Source organism: Lipophrys pholis, assembly GCF_963383615.2.
Source record: "Lipophrys pholis genome assembly, chromosome: 15".
Taxonomy (NCBI): domain Eukaryota; kingdom Metazoa; phylum Chordata; class Actinopteri; order Blenniiformes; family Blenniidae; genus Lipophrys; species Lipophrys pholis.
This window is the reverse complement of record NC_137642.1, coordinates 11,558,193-11,582,907: the sequence shown is the minus strand read 5'-3', so window position 1 is coordinate 11,582,907 and position 24,715 is coordinate 11,558,193. Positions and strand designations below refer to the sequence as shown.

The window sequence follows — 24,715 nt, the reverse complement described above, 5'->3', positions numbered from 1 at the left end:
GCAGGATACAGGAGCCAATCTCAACTGTCTGTGAGACACATCCTGTACAGGTTTCATGTCCATTATTGGACAGACAGACACATATCCAACTTGCATTTGAACTGGGGACCTTCTTGCAATACTTTCCAAACCTTTATGTCTGAAATAAATGCTACTATTCCAATAATAAATAATTCAAATCATAAAAATCATTATCTATCTTTGGTTATAAAAACAAATCAGAAGTTCTGGAAGTAACCGTATGACTTCCACAGGGGTCTTATCTCAACATCATGAAGGTTGTTTGTTCCCTGATGAGACACAAGAATTTGTGTCTCTTCAAAACTCTTCAAAAACTGAAGAATTGATGGGTGGTCACACAAAATATTGATTTCTTTTCTAGTTATTCACTTTTCATTGACAACAATTACAAACTTTCTTGGCAACACGTTGTCATTCAAATCTTGTACAGCAATAAATAATAATAGCAATGATAATAGAAATATAATCATTTTACAGAGCACTTTGAAAAATGAATGTACTCTATATGTGCTTTGCAGGTAAAGTGAAACTAATAAAATACAGCAAAAAATAGGAAGTTAAACACATTTTAACAAATAAAAACAGTACAAACAGTTGCAACTCACTCACTCGGCTGACTTGATGTCCTCAGGCAGATTGTGTTCCCTGTAACCATACTTCGCCCTTTTGTGTCTGCCTTTGATCACCAGTTTAACGGAGGTGTCGGGCAGCACGCCATCGACTGCAATCAGCTCAACACGACCTCGTCACACCAAGTCCATGTCATCATCGGGACATCCATCAAAGAGCACTCTGCCCCCTATCGATGACAACACAGAGCTTAAAGCCAGGTGAGCGGCCCAGTTAAGCTCATGTGAAGAACAGGATGTGTTTTGCCTTCAGGTCCAGCCGCATTTGATTTCATCATCTCATCCACCATTTTCTTGTTTTGCAGCTCTTCTCCACGTGGCCCCTCCACATCTCCATCAGCACACAGTATCAGCACCCCAGAAAAGAACCGCTTCCCCCGTGGCACCACCAGTCGCAGCACCTTTCACGGGGCTCAGCTCAGAGACCGGCGCAGTGCGACCTACAACGGCCCCCCAGCCTCGCCCACATTGTCCCATGACACGGGGGCTCTCGCTCAGCAACGCAGGGGCACCTCCACAGGGATCATCAGCAAAATCACCTCCAAGTTTGTCCGCAGGTCAGTGAAGACAAACAGCTGAGCAGTTGAGCTGCACAGCGAAGCTGCCTGAGAGCGATTCAGTCTGAAGACTCTCGTAAACCACAATAATGAAAAGCCCTTTTGAGCTACTTTCCGGTGCCTAAATGATTCGTTGTGCTATTCATATATTAAAAGGAACGATACTGAGAAGTCTGTGTAAAACAAAATTAAATCTATCCTATGAGGTTACCACATCACAGAAAATCGTTTTAACGGATGTGCCCAATTTGACGGATAGAATTGCCCCGTATTTGAAACGTGACCTGCGTTCATTCACTTTGTTCTTTGCGCTCACATTTCTAAATTTCAGTGATACAATAATATTAATGGATTATCAAATTACGTAACCAAGAAATTAGAATTTACACACAAATTGTTTTTAGTCGGATCAGCCGCTTTTTCAATTTGGAAGGATATAAAATGAGACTAAATCCACAGCCATGCTGAAAGCTCTACGAAATATACTGAAACACTGATCATTTGCAGAACTATCACCCAACAAGGACTAACATGTAAACATGGCCACTGCTGATCACCAAAAGGTTTTTTTTCTGTTATTCAGGTCCTGAAAACTTTTTTCATAAAAAAAAATTTTTTCCTCATTATTTTGTTCATTTTTAAGTATAGTATTGATAAGCTCTATTTTTTTTAACTGTTTTTAAGATATTTATTGCAATTTACTGTGTTTCATATGACAGCACTGTATATATGTTCTTATTTATTCATTTTGCTTTTGCTACAGTCACGCTATTTTGTTCTTTTAAGAGTCTTAAAAAGGTATCAAATGTTTTTAAAATGTTCTTTTAATATGTACAGGCAACCTGTCTGATAAATATAAATCAGACAAATTACCTACGTGCAATATAAAAACATTCACTTCTTTGTGGTTGTGGCTACAAAGTTAAAAACAAGAAGTTATTATTCTTATTTTTTTCACGATCATTAGTCGAGACGAAATCGTCACACACACTCCCTACGTCTTTATTACCCAGCGTCCCCAGTGCTTATTCTGGCTCCACCAACACTTGTACCCTTTGCTGTCGTTATGAGGAGCAAAGCACTGACCCTCCTCGTCCTTACAGCAGTGGTCCATCTGCTAGAAGCTCACAGCTTTCTCTCCTTCTCTCCCTGCATAGAGCTCTGTCTTTCAGGTCGGCCCGGAGGTAGGAAAACATACCGCTTGCTGCACCTGTTCCCTCCCGTCCAACGAAAAGAAAACACCCAAAAACAAACGTACTCTGTGCCCACTATGACCGTGTTCCCTTAACCCCGTGCGTACTTGCCCACGACACCACACCCCCTGACCTACTGACACCCTTGTTATGCCGTGTTCTTCCTCCCCTTGTGTCCACATCCTTGACAGCAAACCTCATAGCTCACCATCTTCTTCTACACTGAGCCACCAGATATCTGCTTCTCCAGCTGCGAGCTTTCCTCTCCTTACTCTCCCGCCTTCCTCGTGACAGAAGACCAGACCAATTACAGAGGCCAAATCACAGATTTAGAGCTACTTTTTATTTCAATTTTTTTCCACTTTTCACAGATCAGTGGGGATTAAGGAAAGGTAGTGTCATAGTGTGGGATGATGCATCTGGTCTATGTGAGCTATCCCCTCCAAAGGTCACAGTTACCTCATTGTGTGCTGAACCCCCAAAACCCAGGAGTGTGGATTCTTTCCTGGCATGATGCCTGACAATCCCCCTCTGTGTCCAGTGATGATGGGGAGTCGGTGCTGGTAGTGGGTGGTGGTGGTGGTGGTGGTGGGGTGGGGGACCCTTGTTGATATCAGCTTGTGGGAATAACAAGTCTATTCCTGGTTTATTTCAGGGTGCCTAGTGAGGGGGAGGCCAGTGCCAGGACAGAAACACCAAGGTGAGCGTTCGATTAAAACGTTTGACAGACCCCCTCCTCGTTCTCGTACTGCTGAGACAGGGGTGTCAAACTGCCCTAGAAGTTGCTAATCCATTGCCAACCAGTGATTGCTGTAACCACCTGATCAAAATGTCTACCTTTCATGAGGCTGCAGTCCATCTGTCTGTCCATCTTCTATTCTGCTTCATCCAACTTAAGTTTACAAGACACTGGAGGCCAACCCAGCTGACTCTGGGTTAAAGCAGTGTTCAGTCTCTGGATACTTTTGCCTCAAACCGCTCCGCTACACTATACTCCACTACACTACACTGTCCATTGGTCCAGGTAGATTCCCAAAGATAAAATTCAAAAATTTGACCGGTGTGACACTCAAGATTTCATTTTCAGAAATGCTGGCTCTGCACTTTTTCTCTCTTACACGCCATGAGAGTCATTTTTAAACACTGTGATCACAGTGTTGTTTGGTTTTATGGCTAAACGACCTGCTCTATTTTTCCACCGTAATCACTTGGCAGTATGTGCAGACAACTTTTCATGGAAGTTGACTTGTTTCCTTAAAGAGGATCCTACAAAAAACTGGTCGAAATGATTAATTCAATGGAAAAAGAAAACAAAACACTTTTATCCAAAATGGTAGTCAAACATTTATACTACTTAACCTCTGACTTCTTAAGTATGTTTCTTCCATGTAGAGCTTTTTGCTGCTGACTGGATATTTTGTATAACGGTGCTTCAGAAACAACATGAATCATATATAATGTTGAATATTAGCAGCTTATAGACTCATTATATTTATTTGCAGCTATTAAAGTTTACAAACATTGTGAAATATTTTACAGCTCAAATAATGCAAAGGAAAAATAGAATCTAATACCAGGATATGTATAGAAATCATTCCTTCCTTTTTACTGGCTTTACAGCTAAAATGGGGATTTTAACATTAAAACTCCAGAAATTTATTTAACTCAGAAAAGTTTCCCTATTTTCATTTAAGTTGAAGGTTAATGATACATGGTTTTCTTCTCTCTCGCTCTCTTTTTTTGTTTGTTTTTGTTGACAAACATAAGAAAAACGAAAAAGTATAGCATACAAAAGTATTTATCCCCGGCTTTACTCAGATTCCCTGAACAAATATCCAGCACAACCAACTGCCTTCAGAAGTCACCTGATTAGTAAATCTAATCCACCAATGTAATCTCAGTATAAATCCAGCTGTTCTGTGAAGCCTCAGACGTTCATTAGAGAACATTAGTGAAGAAACGGCTTTATGAAGACTAAAGAAGACACCAGACAGGCCAAGAGAAGGTTTAAAGCAGGATTAAATTTAAAAAAAATAAAAAAAATCTTTGAACATCTCACAGTTGACCGTGTAATCCATCATTTAAAAACCAATTTGAAAAGCATGCATCATTTTCCTGGTTGTTCTGTGTTGGTCTATCACATAAAATCCCAATAAAATAAATATACATTCATGGTTTTAAAGTGACAAAGTGTGAAAACGTTCAAGGGGTATAAATACTTTTGCAAGCTGCTGTATAGAAACAATAAATAACACAAGATAACAATACAATCAGTGGTCCCTATAACTTCGTCAGCAATTTGATTAATGGAGGATGGGAGCTTGTTAGTGGTATTCTATTATTATTATTATTATTATTCTTATGGACTATTACTTCAGTTTTCCTTCAATTCTTTTGTTTTGGAACAAATAGTGTCCTGCTCGACATGGACAGTCTCAGGACCACAAACTGCAATATGGATAAGATAAATAACACTGGAGACACTATTTAACCACATTTGTCCTCGTAACAGTTTTAAATGTAATATCAGATTTAAATGTGTAGAGCTTGTGATTAACCTTCATCCTCCTCTGCCTCCGCTCTTCTTCCTCTCCTCCCCTGCGGTTGCAGGAGTGCGTCCGGAGACACAAAGGAGGAGGGCGGCCGAGACTCGAAGCCTCGCTCGCTGCGCTTCACCTGGAGCATGAAGACCACCTCGTCCATGGAGCCTGCCGAGATGATGAGGGAGATCCGAAAAGTCCTGGACGCCAACAGCTGCGACTACGAGCAGCGCGAACGCTTCCTGCTCTTCTGCGTGCACGGCGACGCTCGCCAGGACAATCTGGTCCAGTGGGAGATGGAAGTGTGCAAGCTGCCCCGCCTTTCACTCAACGGCGTGCGCTTCAAGAGGATATCGGGCACGTCCATCGCCTTCAAGAATATCGCTTGCAAAATTGCCAATGAGCTCAAACTGTGACGACACAGCGGAGTCGCCAGTCGGTCTCCGGCGAGCTCTGGCCACAGTCTCATCTCGTCACTGGATAAGGTGTTGGCTTGCAGGACAACATTCAGCACTGAGGGTCCTCACCGCGCAGAATCAGGGTGGACTCGGCTGGTAACGTGCAATACTGGCCACGAATGTACTGTACAGGGTAGTGGATCAGAGAGGTATCGCTCTGTGATGGAGAGCAAGAAAAACCTGCTAACTCCCCCCCTTTTTTTCCTCCGTCCAGCCGTCTCTCGCATCAGCCCGCTGCTCCGTGTCAGAGGAGACATTCATATAACACATGCAGTATGCAACCGAAGATGACCATCCTGCAATAAGGTTTTCAGTCTCTTTGTTTTTTTTCTAAGCGCCTATTACAAGATCTACTCTCCTCGCTGAATAACCATTAAAATTACTGTAAGCAAAAATAGCCGCTTTTCCACCTGTGTTAAGTCAGTATATAGATCAGGCTGGAGCCCATACTAAAAACTATGTAAAAAGAGAATTGTACTGTATGCATAACATCTGCAGGTACTGTATTGTATATTGATTTTGCGTTCTGTACAGAATTTTATTGTCAATACTGTCTTTTTTCATGGGATTTCAGTTCTTTCCTAATATAATTGATGTCTCTTAGAGCATTATTCTTTCAGTCTGTGAGGTTTTTGTTTTTTGTTTTGTTTTGTTTTGTTTTTTTAAGAGCCACCATATGAAAATAGTGTTTTTAATTTTATTTAAACAGCACTAAATTATTTTGTGGAATATTAAGGGATGTGTTCCCTTGCCTTTTTATGTTCTATTTTTTTTTTTTTGCCTCTTGGGGGGGGAAAAAAAAAAAAAAAAAAAAGAAACACTAAGTTGCACCACATAGACTTGAGTAGTAACTTCAGTTAAAACTGAAACATGTGTTCACTTTATTTTCTCTCAGCAGTAGGTAGGCGATTAGGAGATCCTGCCGCCATTGCACAAGTTTTCCAGGGTGACGTGTATGGACATGAGAGTATGCACCTGTGTTTCTTTCATGTTAGTTTGGTAATCCTCAATTACAAATAAAAAAAAAAAAAGAAGAAGAAGAAAATGCAGGGTTTAAATCAGTTTACTTCAGAAAGCAGGGGACGAGATGTCCTCCTCCCAACGACTGAAGATGCATGAAAGATCCTGAAAATGACTTCACTTGAAAATAAAAACAAACAAAAAAAAAATACAAACTAAACATTAAAAGTCAGTGTTTCTTGCAAGGCCTTTCTAAAGAGGCTGATTTATCCTGCCACCAGTGTGATTGTGCAGGTACTTGTGTATCTCCTTGCTTGTTTTCTTTTTTCTTTTCTTTTCTTTTTTTTTTCTTTTTTTTTTTTTTTTTTATTTCAACATATTTTGTTGTATTTATTCCATTACATTGTAATGTGCTGCTTTGTAGATTTGAGGCGTGCACTTTGTTGGAGAAAATAAAAATGATTTTATTTGTTTGTATTCATTTTGTTTACGATTCTCAGTTAATGTGCTGTACCAGGGGTTCGAGTAAAACTATCATCCACCCATGGCGATGCAGTGATTCAAAGGAGGGCACTCGAAAGCAAGTTAACTTACAGGAAAATTTACCAAGAACATTGTTTCATTCTTACTCTTTTCTCACATCTTATTGAGCTTTTCAGAGCTGAAACGGCTTCTTCCATCCTAATTGTAAATACAGGTTCTTTCAAACCAGTGGTAAACAGTTCCTATAGATAACACAACACTTTTATTGTCAATACAATTTATATAAGAGTAATAACTTGGGTGTATCTATGGAATCAAAACAAGCATCAATCTGAAAACAGCCATTTGGTGACAGAAGTATACTTTGTTTTCTTATCCCTGTTATGTGTTTGCTGGCCTGGTCTTCCTGAAAACAAAGGACTTTCTGGTAAAATGAACGTTCAATAAAACTAAAAATAAGATTCTTTTTACAGAGATCTTAGAACAACTAATTTCAAGTGTGTACTGAATATCCATTCATCTTTCTTTAGAGGGTTGCAGTGGACTGGAGCTGATCCCAGCTGACTATAGAAACCAGCGTACCCCCAAGACAGGATGAAAGTTCATCGCGGGTCAAACGCAGAGAAGGACACACACTCACTTTCACTCGTACAGGTAATTCAGAGACGGAAGGTAACCTTGGACTGTGGGAGGAAACCAGAACACTCGGGTAGAAACTTTTAAGAACAACCACGGAATCCTTTTTCATCACAGCGTTTCACTCGAGAAAAGATTGTCACTTGTTTGTCTGCACAATTTCTTCATCATCCAGTGTACAAATGGTTAATGATAATTTCCCTGCAATAACTTGGCCTTTGCTTTTGCACGACTCTGGCCATTTGCTATCCAGTGTCGTTTTAGCTCCCCCCTGTGGACAAAATAGGAACAGCCGTTATTTTCATTGTAAAATTCGCAATGAAAATGAGAATTTTGTAAAAGATCCCTGTCCTGGCCCACTGGCCACATGTTTGATGCTTTCTGAAGAAACAAGGTGGCTGTATTGGTTAGTGTGTCGTGTTACACAGTGCAGGAAGCTCAGATGAAACGTTAAACTTTATTGACTCTAAATAGCATGTTAGTCCTAATTATGACACAGTTGATGTATTTTCAGTACATGTTAGCCAAAGATAAAGCAGTATGAACAGTAAACGCAGTATTTTTTTTTTTTAATGTGAGTGTTGAAAATTGCTTCACGAGTTCCCAGTTGTGAAAAACTGTATTTTCAATACCTTAAACATACAAACTATTAACGATAAAAATGTAAGTTGCAAGGATATACAGGTAGACTCCTACACAAATCTGTGGATATTCGTCAAATCATGAGCATCAATTTATATCCTCCTCTGTAACAAATGTATATCCAACGGCCATGGTCCCTCGTAAACCTACAAAAAAGCTTCATTTACAAATCTTCAAGCTTACAAATGGAAAGACAGAAAAATGTAAACATTTCATTTTGGCAGATTTTGTTCAATTAAACATGTCCATCGATTAAAAAGTACTATTTTAATATTACTTTCTGTAGATAAATATATGAGATTACAAATGTATAAACATTGCTGAGTCACATGTAAGGCTGAACACAGACACACAAAGAAAAAGAAATTCCTCACTGGTTGATTTGGTGGACTTATGAACATGGATGCTGCATTACTCAGAATGAGGCGGCCTGGGTAAGGCTCTTGTCATGCATTAATGACTTGATAAACAAACTGGCTGTAATCCTAACTTGAGATGCATACAATTAACTAAGCATGCATCTCAGACTAATTTGGCTGAGATCTATGCCTTCATCTTTAAACTGTGCGTGCATTTGATTGGAAAGATTTCTGTTTGTTTGTTGTTTTTTTAAATGGGTGGGAGGAAATTCTGCCGTTCTCAAGTTAGGATCAACACTGTCAGAGTTGCTTAGTGCCGCAGCCTTTCTTCAGACATGAAAATAAAGAAACAACTGGCAAAAAAAATAAAAAATCAGGCAAAAGACAAAAGATTCACTCAGTTGCTCAGATCGATGACCAGATGTTCATAGATCTGAGTTTTCCCTTTGAAACTGGAGGCCAGCAGGAACTGACGGTTGTCTATAGAAACTGGAGAAAAGGCCCGCGGCGCCTGGATGTTCACCTCCTGGAAACGAATAAACTCTCCCTTCTTGGCATCCCAGCGGTACACCTGGGTGAAAGAGTAATCGCTGCCCAGGATGGCGTACTGCCAGCTTCCCACAACGAAGGGTTGGAACACCATGGAGCCGCGAGAGGGCATGGTCTGCATCTCTCTGAAGAGGGCCCCGTCCCAGCGCATCACTTTGGAGTCGCCAATGAAGCGCGTCAGGCAGATGAATAGGTCGGACTTGACCTGAAAGTGCTTCACGGCATAAACATCCTCCATCTCCGGGATGTCGGTGCGCCTGTCGAACAGCTTGGTGCCTTTGTTCCACTGGTAGATGACGGGCCTCTGGGAGCTGCTGGACAGGATCAGGTGAGGCTTGGAGGAGATCTCCATGTACTCCACGTCCGTGTCCCGGTACCACGGGTGGAGGGACTGGTGGGAGTAGAAGCCGTTGCCGTTCCACTTGTAGATGGTGGTGGACCCGGCCTTGGAGCTGTCCGCTATGACGAAGAAGGACTCGCCGTCGATGCGGAACGTCTCGACGTCGTTGGGTTTGCGGATTCTGAGGATGTCGATGCCTTGGAGCTTAATGAATTTGTTCGCCGAGGTGTCTCGCTTGTAGATGTGAGAGCCGCCAAACAACTGAGCCACGATGACGAAGAGCTGGTTGTCAATGACCAGAGGTTTACAGATGACTGTGGATGTGCCTGATGGGAGACAGAGAGAATGAGAACGAGCACAGGGTCTAAACCGCTGACACTGGATCATCACACAGATCATTACCTCCTGGTGGTTTGACACAGTGGCGTAGTGGTTCGCCCTGTCGTCTCACGGTGAGATCGCCTGGAGCTAATTGCTGAATCTAAATCATCCACAGTGTGTATTGTCCGTCTCATTGTGTGGACAGCACATTTGGTATTAAAGATGGATGGAATCCCTTCCAGCCCGATCACAGAGAGACAGATGATCCCACTACTGAGTTATTCAGTCACCAAGTAACCTCAAGCAAATGTTTTTGAACAGGAGAGGAAACATATATTTTCTAATCTCCACCGTTCCACTCTTTAACCGTGTATATTCTTCCTATTGTTCTAAGATTCTTTTATCCATTAATCACCTTTAGGAATTCTTAGTCACATTTTCCTCACTATTCCAGCTGATTGACCCTCAGAAAACAACCAGTTCCCGTGTGCGTCTGTAGGAGACGTGTTGAAACTAACTAACTAATTAATGTTACGCTGAAAAGTTATTTGAACGTCATATGTCTCCTAAAAGTTAAAGGTTGATCCTATTATTTACAATCAAAAGTAAAAATACCGGTATATTTACAAGTGATGCTGTGATAGTAACAGGAAGCCAATCTATTGAGAGACGCATACATATTATGAAACTGGAAGAAAAGCCAAGAAAAACCCACTTCAGGTGCAGGTAGACCATGCATAACACACATTTGAGCCCTGGTTCTTTTTTTCCTGCGAGGGAATAAGCCACTTCATAGTATTTATTTTTATTTTTTTTAAACTCACAACATCATGGTACATTTAAAATGACGCGCTTGATAAATGACTTACTGTCAATATCATCAAAGTTCCTGAAGACCATCTCCACATGATCCCACTCGAGAAAGCTGCACTTCCCAATGAAGGGCTGAGCAAACACCACATACTGGTCGTTCTCAAAAGAAAAGGCTTCCACAGATATGGACTCAAACTTCAGCGACTGATAGGAGGCAAACTCTGGGGAAGGAGAAAAAAAAAGAAGCTCACTCAAACACTGAATACGTCCAGAGAACAACGATTATCTTCATTGCGAGTTGAATTAAGAACAGCGGTGGACTTTTATCACCTGTGGTGATGCAGTCAAAGGACTGCGGCACCAGGTCGTTGATTTTCTTGTCGAGTTGCGCGGCGGGGCCTTTACAGTAGATCTGATCCACGGTGGCGTTGGTGTTGTAGATCCACTCCACCAGCCACTTCAGCTTACAGTCACAGCTGAACTGGTTTCCCCGCAAGTCTCTGATGGGGGGGGGGGGACAACAACACAAAAGCTTCAGCATTTGATAGATTAGAAAATATCGTTCTTCCTCACTGCCGCGTGTAATTTTAATGCTGTTAAAAGCAGCGTCTGCCCACACGTTTTTCCCGGCCTTGGCTCAAGTGGAATGGAGACACAGTTTTGTAAAAATAGACGACTGTACACAACACTCATTGTTCATCACAGGAGAAAAATATCAGCTCTCTAAATTAATGGGAGTCGTTTCTTTGTGCGGCGAGAAATAAATTCATACTTACACTTTGGTCAAGGCCTCCAGGCCCTTGAACAGATCTTTGGGTAGAGTTTCAAGATTATTGTAGGCCAGACTCCTGATAAAAAGAGGGAAAAAAATACAATTATCCTGGCTAATCATCTATTTTCTTGCTTTTTCCTCCCGTTTCATAGACAAATTTGCTGTTTGAATATCATCAGAGGAGTACTCAGGTGTTAGCGAATACTAACTGTAGATGTGGTATTGCAGTATTTCTCCACAGCTCGCTGTGGATCCATTACAGAGCTTGGTCACATACAGTCACCCGAGAGAGTGAAGGCAGGAACATTGCTTATTGTGAGTTTGAGGAAACATTAAGCTATTTTTAGCACTGCCTCCTCAGCCATTTCACTGCTGCCTCTGCTACAAAAAAAGGGAAACCAGTCGACTTTGTTTCATATTTAAAAAGGGTTTTGCTGGATCTCTAATCAAATATAAATATGATATCAGTATAACATTGACTTCCAGCTGTGTTTTGAGGACTGCCTATGTGGCAATTAAAGTTGTGCAATAGACTTTGTCAGCATTTCAGTGGAACAATGCTTGCTCGCACCTGCACACAGATTACAACACTTGGCATTAAAACAAATACCATCCAACGGTTAGATGGTTAAAGGGTTAGATTCTAACCCTTTAACAGTCACTATTTACAGATAACAGTGGTCAAATGCGAGGGTTGTCGCATTCCAATGCGTGAACAATATTGTGCCACTGTCAGGGTTAACAGTCTCCTTTGCTTCTCCTCCTTGTGTGTGATTGCTGTTCCTCACCCTGATGTCTTTCCCCTGTGTGATTGTCGTCACCTGGCGCTTTGGTATTTAGTGGGCTTTTCTTGTCTGTTCTGGTTGTCAGTCTTGTCTGCAATTCTATGGCTGTTCAGTCTTTCTGTGTCTGTGTCCCTTGAGTCCACTTCCCCCAAGCCAAACCGAACGGCCACTCCAACTCTAAAAAATGTTTTGTCCAAATATCAATTTTCAGCATCAATCTGTCCCGTACTATTCGCGATTAACCTGAAATGACAAATGTCTGTATAAAGTCTGCAACAGTTGTAGCTGGTACTCTTTGATTTTGAACTGAAGCTTATGATATTGATTAGATTTTTATTCTCTATCACATTTAAAAACACACATTTTCATTTTCTTTTTATTAAAAGAAACTCTAGTGGTATTTTTCTTCAGAAACATTAAAGGGGAAAAATCCTATTGAACCCTAAATGTTGTCTCCTGAAGCATGCTCTTCAACCCCCACCCCACATTTTGAAAACCACTAAAGGTATTTTTTTATTGGTTCATGGACAGGATGTTAGGAATCGTTGTACTTACAGGTGTACCAGGGTTTTCAATCCACGGAAAGCATGTGGCGATATCGACTTGATTTGGTTGTTTTCAATAAATCTGAAAAAGGCATTGAATGAAAAGCATGAAAAAAAACCAAATTTTTTTCTTTTTTTTTCTTTTTAAATGAATCCAGAGCAAATATGTATGATTTACTCACAGGTACTCTAGATGGGGAAGACCGAGGAAGGCATCCTCGTCTATAGATTCCAGATTATTGGCTGTGAAAAGGCTGAACGGAGGAATCACAAGTTATTATCTTTTAATCCATCAAGATGTTACCAAGCCCAATTCGTGAGGGGTCCACGGATGTTTGTTTTGAAGGATGTATTGGTTCTGCTGGGAGACAGCGACTACAGGGGATTCCCCCTTCAAAGGGAGGAATCCCCCATAAATAGATCTCATCTGAACCTGATTCACAAGATACAATTACACCTTTAGGTTTGGAAGGATTCTCAGAGAGGGGATCGGGGATCGTTTACAAATGTATTTTCTGTAACCATTATTTTTTTGCTGCATCTGGTTCAATGGCTACAACATCACCAATTGTGTTTTTAACATGCAGCATCAGTGGAAGTTGGGGGGGGGGGTTCTGGACATCAAACATGGCGTTGATCATGACAATATGTAACAAAGACCGAATTACATAGACATTTCCTCACAGGAGATGCAGGGCAGGCGTGTGGATGAAGCTCTCTTTGGGGATTTCAGTGAATTCCGACTTGACGAATGATCTGTGGGAACATGACGGAAAAAAAAGAAAAGAAAAGCACAGGCTGTCATATAGGAGAATGCATCAGTGTGCTGCAGCATCAGAGAAGACGAGGACCCTGGTGTGTATATATATATATATATATATATATATATATAAAAACACATTGAAAAAGGTAAAATGCGACTTACAGTGAGATGACATCGGAGGGGAAGCTGCGGGGGATCAGACCCGCGCTCTCGCACAGCGCGTTATCTTTGGTGCATGTGCATGACGCGGGGCAGCGCGGCTGCCGGGGTCTCTTGCTCTCCGCCAAAAGTAAGAAACACGCCACCAAAATCAAGCCGAGCCAGGGTGATCTTCTGGGTGTGATCTCCATCCCTGCGAACCACACATGAACCAGAGTGTCGCCCTCCTCCACCACCGGCTGCCTGCTGGACTGGAGGCCGAGCGACGCGCTGCTGATCCCCGCAGAGAGCCGTGCGCCACCTCCGCTCCGGAGATGATGGAACCAAAGGCGCTGTGATTACGCCGCTCCCCCGAAGATCTAAATCCTCTGTGAGAAAAACAAAACAAAACACAATCCACCTAGAAGCCTGTTGTCCCGTGTGTGTGAGTGTGTGAAGCTTAGGAGAATACCAGCTGGCGCGGTGACAGACGCGGTGTGAGGGCAGGTGGGGATCCCAGCGGGAGCAGACGGAGCATCTTCATCCACAACCACGCCTATGATTTCAGCAAAAACGCCACACAGACACACACAGTCTCTCTCTCTCCCTTTCTGTGTGTGTCAGGCTCCTGGAGGATTCCGCCTTACAGGCTCACGGAATTGAGCAATGTTTTTCGTGAATCAGCTCGAGAAAAATGAAGCAGTGACATGAGCCAGCGGATTGCAGCGTTTGGCGCAGACGCACAGCGGCTTTCTATGCGGGCAGCGGGGAAACCCGGAGAAAATGAATGATGGAAACAGCTGTTATTAATCCTGCGTGGAGATTTGGGATTGATGTTTTATTTTGTGTATTCGTTCTGTTTGAGGGTTAAAAACAAAGCGAGACTTTTGCAAACATTCCGGGTGCGTTTCCTGGTTTGTGCGTGGTTTCCATGGCGACTGAAGGACGCAATCTGTTCTGACCTGCGATAGAAGGGTGAGGGGAAGCCCTCCTGTCACCCTAACATCTGCTCCCACAAACCCATCCCCCTCATGCATACTCCCCCTCTCTCACAAAGGACAGTTTGAAAACACAGTTTTCCTGCACAACATGTTCACATCAAAGCCACGTCACAAAAGGTCCATCCATCCATTTTCTGCTTTAAAACACCTTCACCGTTTTATTATTGTCCTTTTCCTCTGTGCCAGACATGCTTTGGCACAGCACGATTCTACTTAAGGTCTTTTTTTAATCTTCTTGGTAAAATTTCTCCAGTTGCAAGATGAATATGTTTACTGGTTGTGCCTGGAACGCCCACAGACCCTTCTGGGAACAAACGTGTTCAGAGCTTTCTGGAAGGTCGTTAAATAAATGCATGCAGCACTGGACCTCTTTGTCGCTGATGTGATTTTACCATTTGACATCCACCCTGTTTACGAATGATAATACAATTCTGCCTGCAATTATGAAACCAGGGCTTTTAGAGGAACAGGGTCCTGCTATAGGGGGTGTTGAGGGGGTATGCTGTTATTCAGATTACATTATTAGACTTCTTTGAGGAGGAGGAGGAAGAGGAGGAGGAGGAAGAGAAGGAGGAGGAGGAAATAACCGAGAGGAATGGAGATGTTGAGAAGCTGAAAGGGATCCAAAGTAACAAACGTCTTTTCTCATGAGCAGAGTTGGGACTAAACGGAGAACACTGGATATTATTGTTGTGCTGCAAGATGATTGGTAGTGTCCATGGTTCATAAATGTCGCCATTCATCACCTGAATAGTGGACAGGCTTTCAAACAACAATGTGGCCACAGTGACTCCAGTGTTTGTGACTTTTAATGGAATTCAGAGTCTTGTTTCCTGTTACTAACTCAAGACTATATTGAAGTGCCTGGTTCCTTCTGATGCACCAGTTCATCTAATTAATGCGTCTTTAATATGCAAAGCTGAAGCTTGTGAGCTACAGGTGCGAAAAGAGACATTCTCTTTTGCTGCATTCACTGTTGAAGAGAAATCCCCACTAGAGGGAAACGGTGAGCCAAAGGACATAGATAGATGTCATCATGAGTGGACTGAATAATAAACTCCCAGCACTTTACAATTCTCCCACCTACATTTATACTTGAAGAAAAACATTGGAACGAGATGAATTGAATTCCCTTTCATCATTTAAATTGCCATATAGGGCAAACTATGATACCATGTCATTCACAATAATAGTTATGTTGACAACCGGTAAGCTGGGATTGGCACCAGCACCCTGCGACCCTGCACAGGACATAGAAGCGCGATGAATCGTTATCTAGAAATCAAATTCATATTATAACTCAAACAATATGCTTCTTGACTACTGAGGAGAAAAAAAATTGGGGAACACACTTGTTTTGCAGAATGACCCGTGGACCCTCTGGTGGTCTTATATTGTGTCTGTAAAGCAGCCTTACATCTTGTGACACTCTTGCAAGGCTTTGACATCTGAGACACTCTGTGCTTCTTGCATGATCTATGAAGTTCTTCCTAAATGTACAACAATGGTTTTCTGTATATTTATTAGTGCATTGAACCTAAAAGGCTTTTGTTAAATCGTAATAATGCCTTTCCCCCCTTGCATAACCCCCCAACCACCCCAACCCCCAATTAGGCCATAGAGCAAGTTAAAGTTAAAGGTGAGAGGTCAAAGATTAGCAAACCAGGTCAAGGCTCAAGAAGGAGGGGATCATCATATTTATTGCCCCTGCTTTAAAATAATAGTTGGAATTCATTGCCTTCTTTGTGTGAAAACAAAGCGCATGCACAACACGTGATTGTTGAACAGGTAATCATGTGAAGACCTGATCTAAATGAGACACACAGGTAGTGACATGAGCTCCTTAGCCGCCAATTAGAAGGCGATGCGTTTGGTCAGTGGCGGTCACCTAAACCACTCAGCAGAGCAGTGAGTAGAATCCCCCACAGTGGCTCTGCTGTGAGGTCGCGACACTCTAAAGGTTTGAATAACTCAAAGGAAGGAACTGCTTCATTCAGTACGGTGCCTCACCTTTACACTTGTCATGCAAATTACATAAATGACCAAACTGTTTGGAATTTCTACTTATGTGATTTCAAACATTTTTGTTTCATTTTTATAATCTGAAAAGAGGTAACAACCACAAAAAAATAAGTTATTTGGGAGTAATATTTATTTACATGTTTTATATCAACTAAATGCACATTTAAACAGGATGCCGTTCAAACTATAGTCACATCGTAAAATCAGATTTTATTTTGCAGCGATGGCTTTTTTGTCAGCATAACAAACATATGATACCAGAATAAAACAAATGTGTAATTTCAGCATCAAGTAAAGGTCATTTACATTAAATACGCAGTTTCAAAGCCGTATTTCTTTGACAGTTTCGAATCTACTGAGCTCTACAGCGTTCACCTGACACCTTCTTGTCCTGTAAGTGCCATGTGCATCGTGGACACGCTGACGAATGAGCATGAGGGCAGTATTTTTACTTTATGTAAGCGGGGGACTTAAAACAGAAAGCCCAACAGCTCGAGCTGGCTTATAACCAAATCCAATTCTCTCAAATCTTCTTACATCTCTTTCACATTTGACACAGACATATTGCCACAGTTCAGCTAGAAAAAAAATATAACATAGTACATTTTGTTTATGATGATTTCTTACTATAAAATGTTTTCTTTTCTCCCCCGTCATAGATATTGCTGCATCATATTTTAATATCAAGCATTCTATTTAAATTATTTCTGAAAAAAATACAGCTAAACAATCTTTTGTCAAATCAAGTACACATCTAATAAAATGGTCTTAGGATACACAATGCTCGTTTAAATAGTTCAAATTGACTTAGAGTTTGCTTAATGGTTTCATTAGAATATCTTTCTGTGTCAGACAATAGAGTACCTAAACATTATAGTATATAAAAATAACATTTTAAAGCTTAAAATTCCCTCATTGAGCACATGCACATTCACACACTGTACAAATACACATCAGGTCAAACAACCAGCAAAGCTTCCGTGTTGCTGTTGTTCTAGCAGATAATGCATGTCTTTGACTTTCCGTCTTGAGCTGTAAAAGGAACAAACATGAATGAAAAAAAGACAGTAAGAGGGAAATGAAACCTGGCAGAATGATTTTTGAACGTCATAGCTCACCTGGCTCATTACCACCTTCTAGCCGCTTCTTCTCGTCTTCAATAGCCTTCATCTTGGCCTCGTGGACGTCGGCCAGAGCCCTCCACTCGGATCTGTTGTTGTTTAACCCGTCGAACATCGGGGTGATCTCTTTGTGGAAACGGGAAAACTCCTGCGCATAATAAAAGCGCATGCATGTAAATGCAGATGCAGAAGCAAACATGCAATGCGTGTTCAGAGAAGCGAGCAGGAGCTTTTCACAAGAAACAGCCCTGGAAATTAGCAACACCTGCGTTTATCTAACGAGGTCAGAAGTTTTACCTTGTAAACAAAAGAGCAAACAAAGTCAATGAAACCACACTGCATCTTGGGAAGCTCATCAGCATGGTTCCTATCCATCATGGGCTGAAAAAAAAAGGGGAGAATAGGAGATGAACGTGATCAATATGATCTCATGACATAATGTGCTGATATGAAATTTGCTCTATTTTCAGTCGGCTCACGATTGGCTGCTGATCGAGAACTGTTCTCTCAAGGTCTCCCTGCTCCCAGAACTCTGCCGCCACCATCAGAGCAACCTGGAACCAACATAACGATGACAACCAGTGTGTGGAGAGTGACTTCAGCTAGTTATCATGTTTTAAAGCAAACACACCTTGCTCTGAACCTCCCATGGCTTTGTAATGGCCGACAGGTCACAAGCTGTCATCATCATCGCCCTGCAGAAAGAGCAACGCCAGTGATCCAGGATTTGAATGACGGTACGAATATTGGGCGGCCTTTTTCTTCCATGATTACTTACATGATTATTTCCTTCCTGGTTGCATTGTTGGATATGTGGCTGATCTTGTCTTTCTCTTCTGGAATCACTTCAACAGCCTCGACAATCTTTTGGAACATTGTTCTCTTCCTGAAAGAGGAAAATGTTGTCAGATTTTCTCTTTGACGGACGTTAAGTGCAATTATCAACAGTAAAATGTTGAAAATGTGGCATGGTTTTAATGACAGGGCAAAAACATGTTGCTTACTTGAAATAGAGGGCGAGGTCAGTGGCAATGATGCAGACCTCAAACAAATGCTGCACCGTTTCAAACTGACGCTTCTGCATGTTTTGGAAAATATTCAGGTTCTGCGAATGAAGGTAAAAGGAAATGAGGGGAAAAAACGTACTGAACCATTTTGCCTGACGGCATCATACATACAAACAAATATTGGACACGGCAAATCACTGGTGAGAAGCTGAAACTTTAGACAAGAACCCACCTCGTCCTCCATCAGCGTTTTACTGTACTGGAGATGGTGTCGCTCCAGAATAGAGGTGCTGTGCAGTCTGGCCAGTGGCGACGCACTCCTGCCGAGGTCCACCAGGTACAAACACAAGAAAATAAACAACACACACTTTTGTTCATCAGACGGGATTCAGTGTCTCCATGAAAGCGTTTCACTAATGAAACGTGTGCCGAACGTCTCACTTTGTCTGGTAGAGGTTGTTGGTTCCCCTGTGGTCGATGTCATGGCAGAATCCGGCTGCAACCATGGCAAAGGCATCAAGGTCTGAGTAGTACTTCTTCAATTTACCCGTCTGTTGAGGAGCAAACAGGACGAGCCGGTGTGTTGGACTTCAAAAGCAGAATCAGCGGTGGATAAGAGCGGCAAGTTTGCAAAAGCTGAAACTCACGAGCAGCAAAGTGAACATGGTTTGTCCAACATTGAAGCCATGCCTCCAGTTGTGGTAGGTGATGTCGCGGTATCCTTTTCGAACGGTGTACATCCATCGTGTGAGGGTCTGCATCATGGAGAAGGACCAAACAGAGACAGCTGCAGTGATCATCTTTAATTCTTTAAGAAATAAGAGCCAAAGTAAAAGAGGACAATATTTGTTCATCTGATTTCCTTCGAACTATAAATCATTTGCATGTGCTGGGTGTTTCAGGGAGTAATGACCCTGGTGTGCTTCACCATACTGTACCTCAGCTGGGACTTTGAACTTCTCCACCACCCCCAGCTCAAAGAAGCAGCGAATGCCACACTTGATGAGGTCGAACTCTGACAAAGGAAAGTCACTGAAGCGGAATTCAAGCAGCTCCACCTTCTGCGCGTCAGGGATGTTGGCTTTCTGGATTTGGGAACACGGTCCCAATAGTCACCAGCAAACAATCGGTAAGAAATACCCTTACAGATAACGGACAAATCATTTACCAGCAGTTTGTACATCTCCTTCTGGTCACAGTCCTCAGGCGCTGAGCCCATTTTCTCTTCAGTGTTCTGCAGGTAAACGAGAGTTCAAGGTAACCGTGGGCCACTGATCTGGATTCAGTCTGGCTGAATGAGGCAGCTTCTCACCAGAATAGTCTGCACATCACCGAGCGTGGCCTTGGTCTGGTACATGAGCATCTCCTCGGCCACATCTTTCCTCCACTCTGCCCTGTTCAGAGAGTCGTAGGTGTCGCTGTTCAAGGTGGACCAGCCAAGGAACTGTGTCAGAGCCTGTTGGCATAAAGAAGGACAAAACCTTTTCAAAGCGGCATATATTACCTTTTCAATACTGTATTGAACAGTATTGAAAACCTGCGTTGTGATTTAACAGTCAGGAAGATTCAAGACCAGAGCGTACCTCTGTAATCTGCTCGTCGTTCTCGTCAAATGTTTTGCCGTCTCTTCGGTTGAAAAAAGTGGCGACACCAACAATTTCTTCTTTTTTGTTGACAATGGGGAGGGAGAGGACGTTCTTAATCATCCATCCAGTTTCATCCACAGCTTCTTTCTGCCAAACAAATCAAAATCAACATCCGGACAACTTGACTGAAAAACCCCGTGACACAGATGTGCAAAGAGGCGCCATGAACTCGGCGTTTCACCTGGAACGTAAAGTACTCGTCGCCTGAAGCGTTCATCATGTTGCAGATCTGGAAAAGTGGAAAAACATATGTTCACCGATGAACCGGAGAAGCTTTCCACACGACCGTGTCTGGAGTCATTGAGCAAAAGATCGTCTTACGAATCCATTCTCAGCCACGTATGTTGGTAGTCCGCTGACCAGAGCCCAGTGGTCTGCAGGAGGGCCGCTGAGAGTCAGGAGAGGAGGGGCAAACTCAGATTGGAAAAGTCTTACAAAGCTGAAATCATCAGTAATGGTTGAAATGAGTGGTAGAAGTTCAACGCCACACTTACGGGATAACTTTAATTTCCTCTTTGTCTTCAAGAAGGTAGTCGATGATCTTGTAGAAGTTGATTTCCTGTAAGTTGATAGTAAAACTTGATTCTTGGCGTGAGCCTTAGAAACCAGTCAGCTATGCTGCGTTGAACCCTGGGTTTGGACTTACTCTGCCATCAGGCGTCTTGGGCCCTTTGTACGGCTCCTGATCCCCAAGTTTGATTGGCCACTCGTCGAAGAATTCCTGGCGAGAAAACGATCAAAACCTATTTGCACAATGTTCCTCATGAGGAATACATGTAGACACTCCAGAGAAAGCTTTGCTCTCCACACCTTCTCTTTGGTCATGTCCAGGAGTCCCACTGAGTATCTCTCACACTTGATGTACGTTCTCACTGTGTACAAGGCTTTGTGAAACTGCCGCTCGATGTCCGTCAACTCTTCAAAGACTTTGCTTGCTGACCACAGCAAAACCTACAGCAGGAAACATTAAAGGACCATTTAGTTATTTTTTTTAGATAATCACTTTCATTGTCAGGAATACAATTTGAGTAGATGGAATGACGTTTGGCTTTTTTTTTTACCTGACTTCTCCTGGACTCTACATCCCACATGTAAGCAGTGTGTGCTTGGAGCAGAACCACACTGGCAAAGTTCACATATTTTGTAAAGAGCTATAAGGAAAATGCAAAAGAAGCAGAAGAAGAAAAAAAAAAACACATATCACACTTGTGAGTTTCCTTTCAATGGTCTTGAACCACTTTCTCTGATTGACCTCCAGTGTCAGTGTCACTCGGACGCCATGAAATGAAAACACGTCTCCTCCCTGACTGGATTATGTGCTTAGCTGTCATACCAGCGACCCAGAAAACCAACTGTGAACTGTCCATTTCACCGGGCATGTTAAGGCGAGGCTGCGACTGTCATGGTCGGTTTTATATCTGCAGCTTTGAATTTTTTGGGGGTCGACGAGTCGCATCCTCTACTGATTTTTGTCCTCTGAACGAAAGCCGGTGACACTTACATCCTGGTCGCCCTTCGAGAAATCCTCAGCTCCTTGTTTGTTCAGCGCCATGATGACGCCAATGGGTTCCTTTCCGCACAAAATGGGAGCTGTGATCATGCATTTGGTGGTGTATTTGGTCTGTTTGTCCACAAAGTCACTGAAATGAGAATTCTGGAAACAGCATAAGGAAGTCGTTAAATCATTAATAAGATGAAGTGACACAACAGTCTCAGCAGATATGAACTTTGATCTATTCACTCTTGTTTAAGTCACAAATCAGTTCTGAATTTTTTGGTTCTTTATTGGGGAAAATTCCATCTATGATCACTCCCAGTTGTCTCTAGAAAACAAACGATTATAACTTAAGTCACAGAACAGGTCACTTTTATTTAGTGTCAGTATAGCTTAAAGCATGTGACAATAAGATTTAAAGATTAAAAACAAACTGGAGTTAGGCTTATTTGTGAAATATATTGTCACATATTTAATGACAAAACGATGCGATGCATTGGTGTTTATTTGTACTGATTTTAACATGTTACAGGACAAAAACGTCTTTACAAAGCTTCCAACAACACTCTTCTAAATTACTGCTTACAATTTTTAAAGCAAAAGTAATTTAAAAAGACGGTTGTAGGTAGTTGTCATAGTGCCCAGATTTATTTTTTTATTTTTTTGTCTTTTCACAGAAAGGATCAAGCAGTGATGTTTTGATGCAGTTAAAAGCCAGATTAAAAGGCAAAAATTTACTTTCTTTTATCCATCAAAGAATCATTTTCATGCACAATAGGGCCTAAACAGCAATATATCTCTAAAGGGGGGGGGTACAATATAGAGACAGTGGGAGTGAACAAGACTCAATCAGCAGATTTCGAGTTCATTTGTAGTTAACTGATGCTTCCGTTTGTTTCATTTCTTGTTCTGAAGCTCGTGCCGTCACTCATTTGCTCACCTTCTTAACATCAGCAACGACCTGAGGCTTCTTGGTGTGTGCTGTGAATCCAACAATCCCCATGTCGGTGGGAAAAACAATCTCTACGTTGGGGTTGACAATATTCTTTTCATATGGAGAGTTGTGTGTCACATCGAAGAGGACTGTGGACAGCTCGGGCGTTCCATTACGAGCCCTGAATCCAAAGTAGCTGCAGCGGTCAGCCTGGATCAGCAGAGCGATCCTCTGCAGAACTTTGTGCAGGGCTTTCTCCATGGGATCGGTGCCCTGCAACTCCTTCAACAGCTCGAACATGAAGTCGGCCTCCTGGATGGTGGTGACGTCCTTGTAGGACGACGGATCTTTAACCTGGACCTGGTTGTTGAAGGCAGCTGTGATCACATCTGCCTTGACTTTCTTTTCATAGTATTCCTTTGCGAACTGTGGGTTGTTGTCGAGAAACTTCTCGACAGTGTCTTTGTCTCCCATCTTGTCGAAGGTGAGGACGGCGGATCCCTTCAGAAGCTGCGCAGAGACGCTCCCCTACAGCTGGAGCGAGAAACGATCTGCCACCTCGGAATCCTACTGAGGCATTTCCTAATAATTACAGTGACTAAAGCAGACCCTTCAACCCTCTCCCAGGTAACAGAAGGTAGTGAGTAGCTTACAGGGTAAGGGGATCCCAGGTCCTACTAATGACTGTGACGCAAGCAGCCAAGCCCCTGAGCTTTCTTAACTTGCAAATCCATCCACTTGTCATTTTAGAGGGGCAAATCCCATCACTGGTAATGATAGCTGAGTTATGGCACTCGCAGTGTGACCTGCATATGGGAGGGCAGGAAGCAGCGAGTCAGGGCTGAAATAATCTCTTCGCAATCTGCCCGTTGACATTTTGCTGACTTGTCTCATCTGCTTTTGAATATCAGATTAGAAATGATTCTAAATGGTGCTAGAAGGATGAGGATAGTACCACAAAAAGCGCGGCGCCACACAAGGCCCAGAAGAATCGTCTGATAATAGCATTTAATAGCGTTTAAGGAGTCTTGGAAGGTTTGGATGAAGGCGTGTATTTAAAGACAGAATTAATTTATAGTGAAACAGAAAATCATTGTTTAGTTGAAGCTGCCACAATAACAAAAGTCGGTTAGCTGTAATCGTCGGTTATATAAAGTCAAAGTCACACATACAACAGTATTCTTTCCTTTTCCACTAATTCTACTGGATTTCCTCTATGAAAAGAGTATTTCTCTCATAAGTCTGATTTTCCTGCATCTTGGTGCTCTTCTTGGGTTTGACCGGCGACACTTAACCTCCGACAGGATTACGGAGGATTGTTTCCTGCTGTTTGCATTTTAGTTACACTTGTTGGCAGTCAAACTGATTTCTGCTGCCATGATGAAATGGGCTTTGAAAAGCTGCTCCAAGTTGTTTGACAATGAGCTCACTTTATATTGAATTTGCCAACACTTTTGAAACAGCTTGACTTTATCTGTTGTGTTATGCCCCCGTTTATTATGTATTTTTCAGTGCATCTGATTGGTGCCTGTAAATAAAAAAAAAACCCGTTTAGTGCTGTCATGTAAAGTACGGCTCAAGATAGATGTACTACATTGTAGTTTGCAGTTTCAGAATGAGGCAGAATGACTGTTAAAAAGAAGGCGACTCATGCAAAAGGCATGAAACCATGTAGATTGTGCTGAAGGTTTCGGTGGTGTGTGTCTCCTATTATCACAGTGTTGTTAGTTTTGCGCTTTGTCCTGTTTTCGTGCTTTGTATCCTCTCATTCTTCAGATTTAGTCCATATCTGGTTTCACACCCCTGGCCTGCATGTGTTCAGTTCAATGTTTATTTCTATTTATTTTTTTTTTTGCTCCGTTCTCCTGTCCTCCTCTGTTCTCCTGCTCGTCTTCTGATCACAATGATTTGTGTCGCCTCTTCAATCTTCTGGGTCGAGGCCTTGTTTCGTTGTCTGTGCTGCTGATCCCATCCTGTCCTGCTTT

General features: G+C 42.2%; 3 protein-coding genes across 6 annotated transcripts in view; 1 reads left to right on the top strand and 2 right to left on the bottom strand.

The window, feature by feature from the left end:
• mark1 (MAP/microtubule affinity-regulating kinase 1) overlaps positions 1-6,504 on the top strand; it is a 32,802-nt gene extending 26,298 nt beyond the window's left edge. For 2 of the 4 annotated variants that reach the window (XM_080481364.1, XM_080481362.1), the window contains exons 15-19: positions 711-851; positions 956-1,207; positions 2,365-2,391; positions 3,056-3,100; positions 5,011-6,504. In XM_080481364.1, coding sequence (XP_080337490.1) covers positions 711-851; positions 956-1,207; positions 2,365-2,391; positions 3,056-3,100; positions 5,011-5,356 — 811 coding nt within the window. In that variant the 3' untranslated portion in view covers positions 5,357-6,504. The remainder of the gene's footprint in view (positions 1-710; positions 852-955; positions 1,208-2,364; positions 2,392-3,055; positions 3,101-5,010) is intronic. The other 2 variants (XM_080481365.1, XM_080481363.1) reach the window with 1 other exon arrangement.
• A 1,412-nt stretch (positions 6,505-7,916) lies between these two features.
• On the bottom strand, positions 7,917-14,231 carry LOC308120417 (leucine-rich glioma-inactivated protein 1-like). Its single transcript, XM_080481022.1, has 9 exons — positions 13,977-14,231; positions 13,529-13,893; positions 13,288-13,359; positions 12,786-12,857; positions 12,614-12,685; positions 11,278-11,349; positions 10,832-11,001; positions 10,558-10,722; positions 7,917-9,693 (listed from the first exon to the last, which is right to left on the bottom strand). Exons 2-9 carry the CDS (start codon positions 13,714-13,716, stop codon positions 8,876-8,878), a joined length of 1,629 nt encoding a protein of 542 aa, XP_080337148.1. The 5' UTR covers positions 13,717-13,893; positions 13,977-14,231; the 3' UTR covers positions 7,917-8,875.
• Positions 14,232-17,521: 3,290 nt separating this feature from the next.
• LOC308120415 (cone cGMP-specific 3',5'-cyclic phosphodiesterase subunit alpha'-like) lies at positions 17,522-23,204 on the bottom strand (the record flags this gene model as incomplete). Its single annotated transcript, XM_080481020.1, has 22 exons — positions 17,522-17,559; positions 17,646-17,796; positions 17,946-18,029; positions 18,128-18,202; positions 18,280-18,343; positions 18,427-18,534; positions 18,653-18,753; positions 18,888-18,975; positions 19,097-19,206; positions 19,303-19,410; positions 19,594-19,740; positions 19,824-19,889; positions 19,968-20,111; positions 20,239-20,388; positions 20,483-20,530; positions 20,623-20,689; positions 20,796-20,860; positions 20,948-21,022; positions 21,112-21,252; positions 21,363-21,452; positions 21,803-21,955; positions 22,737-23,204. 22 exons carry the CDS (start codon positions 23,202-23,204, stop codon positions 17,522-17,524), a joined length of 2,541 nt encoding a protein of 846 aa, XP_080337146.1.
• Between the last annotated feature and the right edge of the window lie 1,511 nt (positions 23,205-24,715).

Excerpts from the sequence above, each read along its gene's own strand:
- LOC308120417 (XM_080481022.1), bottom strand. The coding sequence starts at position 13,716 with ATGGAGATCACACCCAGAAGATCACCCTGGCTCGGCTTGATTTTGGTG. Across the intron at positions 12,858-13,287 it reads ACGCCTGCCCTGCATCTCCT|CCTTTTCACAGCCAATAATC; the intron begins GTGAGGAAATGT and ends TCCTCCGTTCAG. Across the intron at positions 10,723-10,831 it reads CTTTGACTGCATCACCACAG|AGTTTGCCTCCTATCAGTCG; the intron begins GTGATAAAAGTC and ends CTCCTTCCCCAG.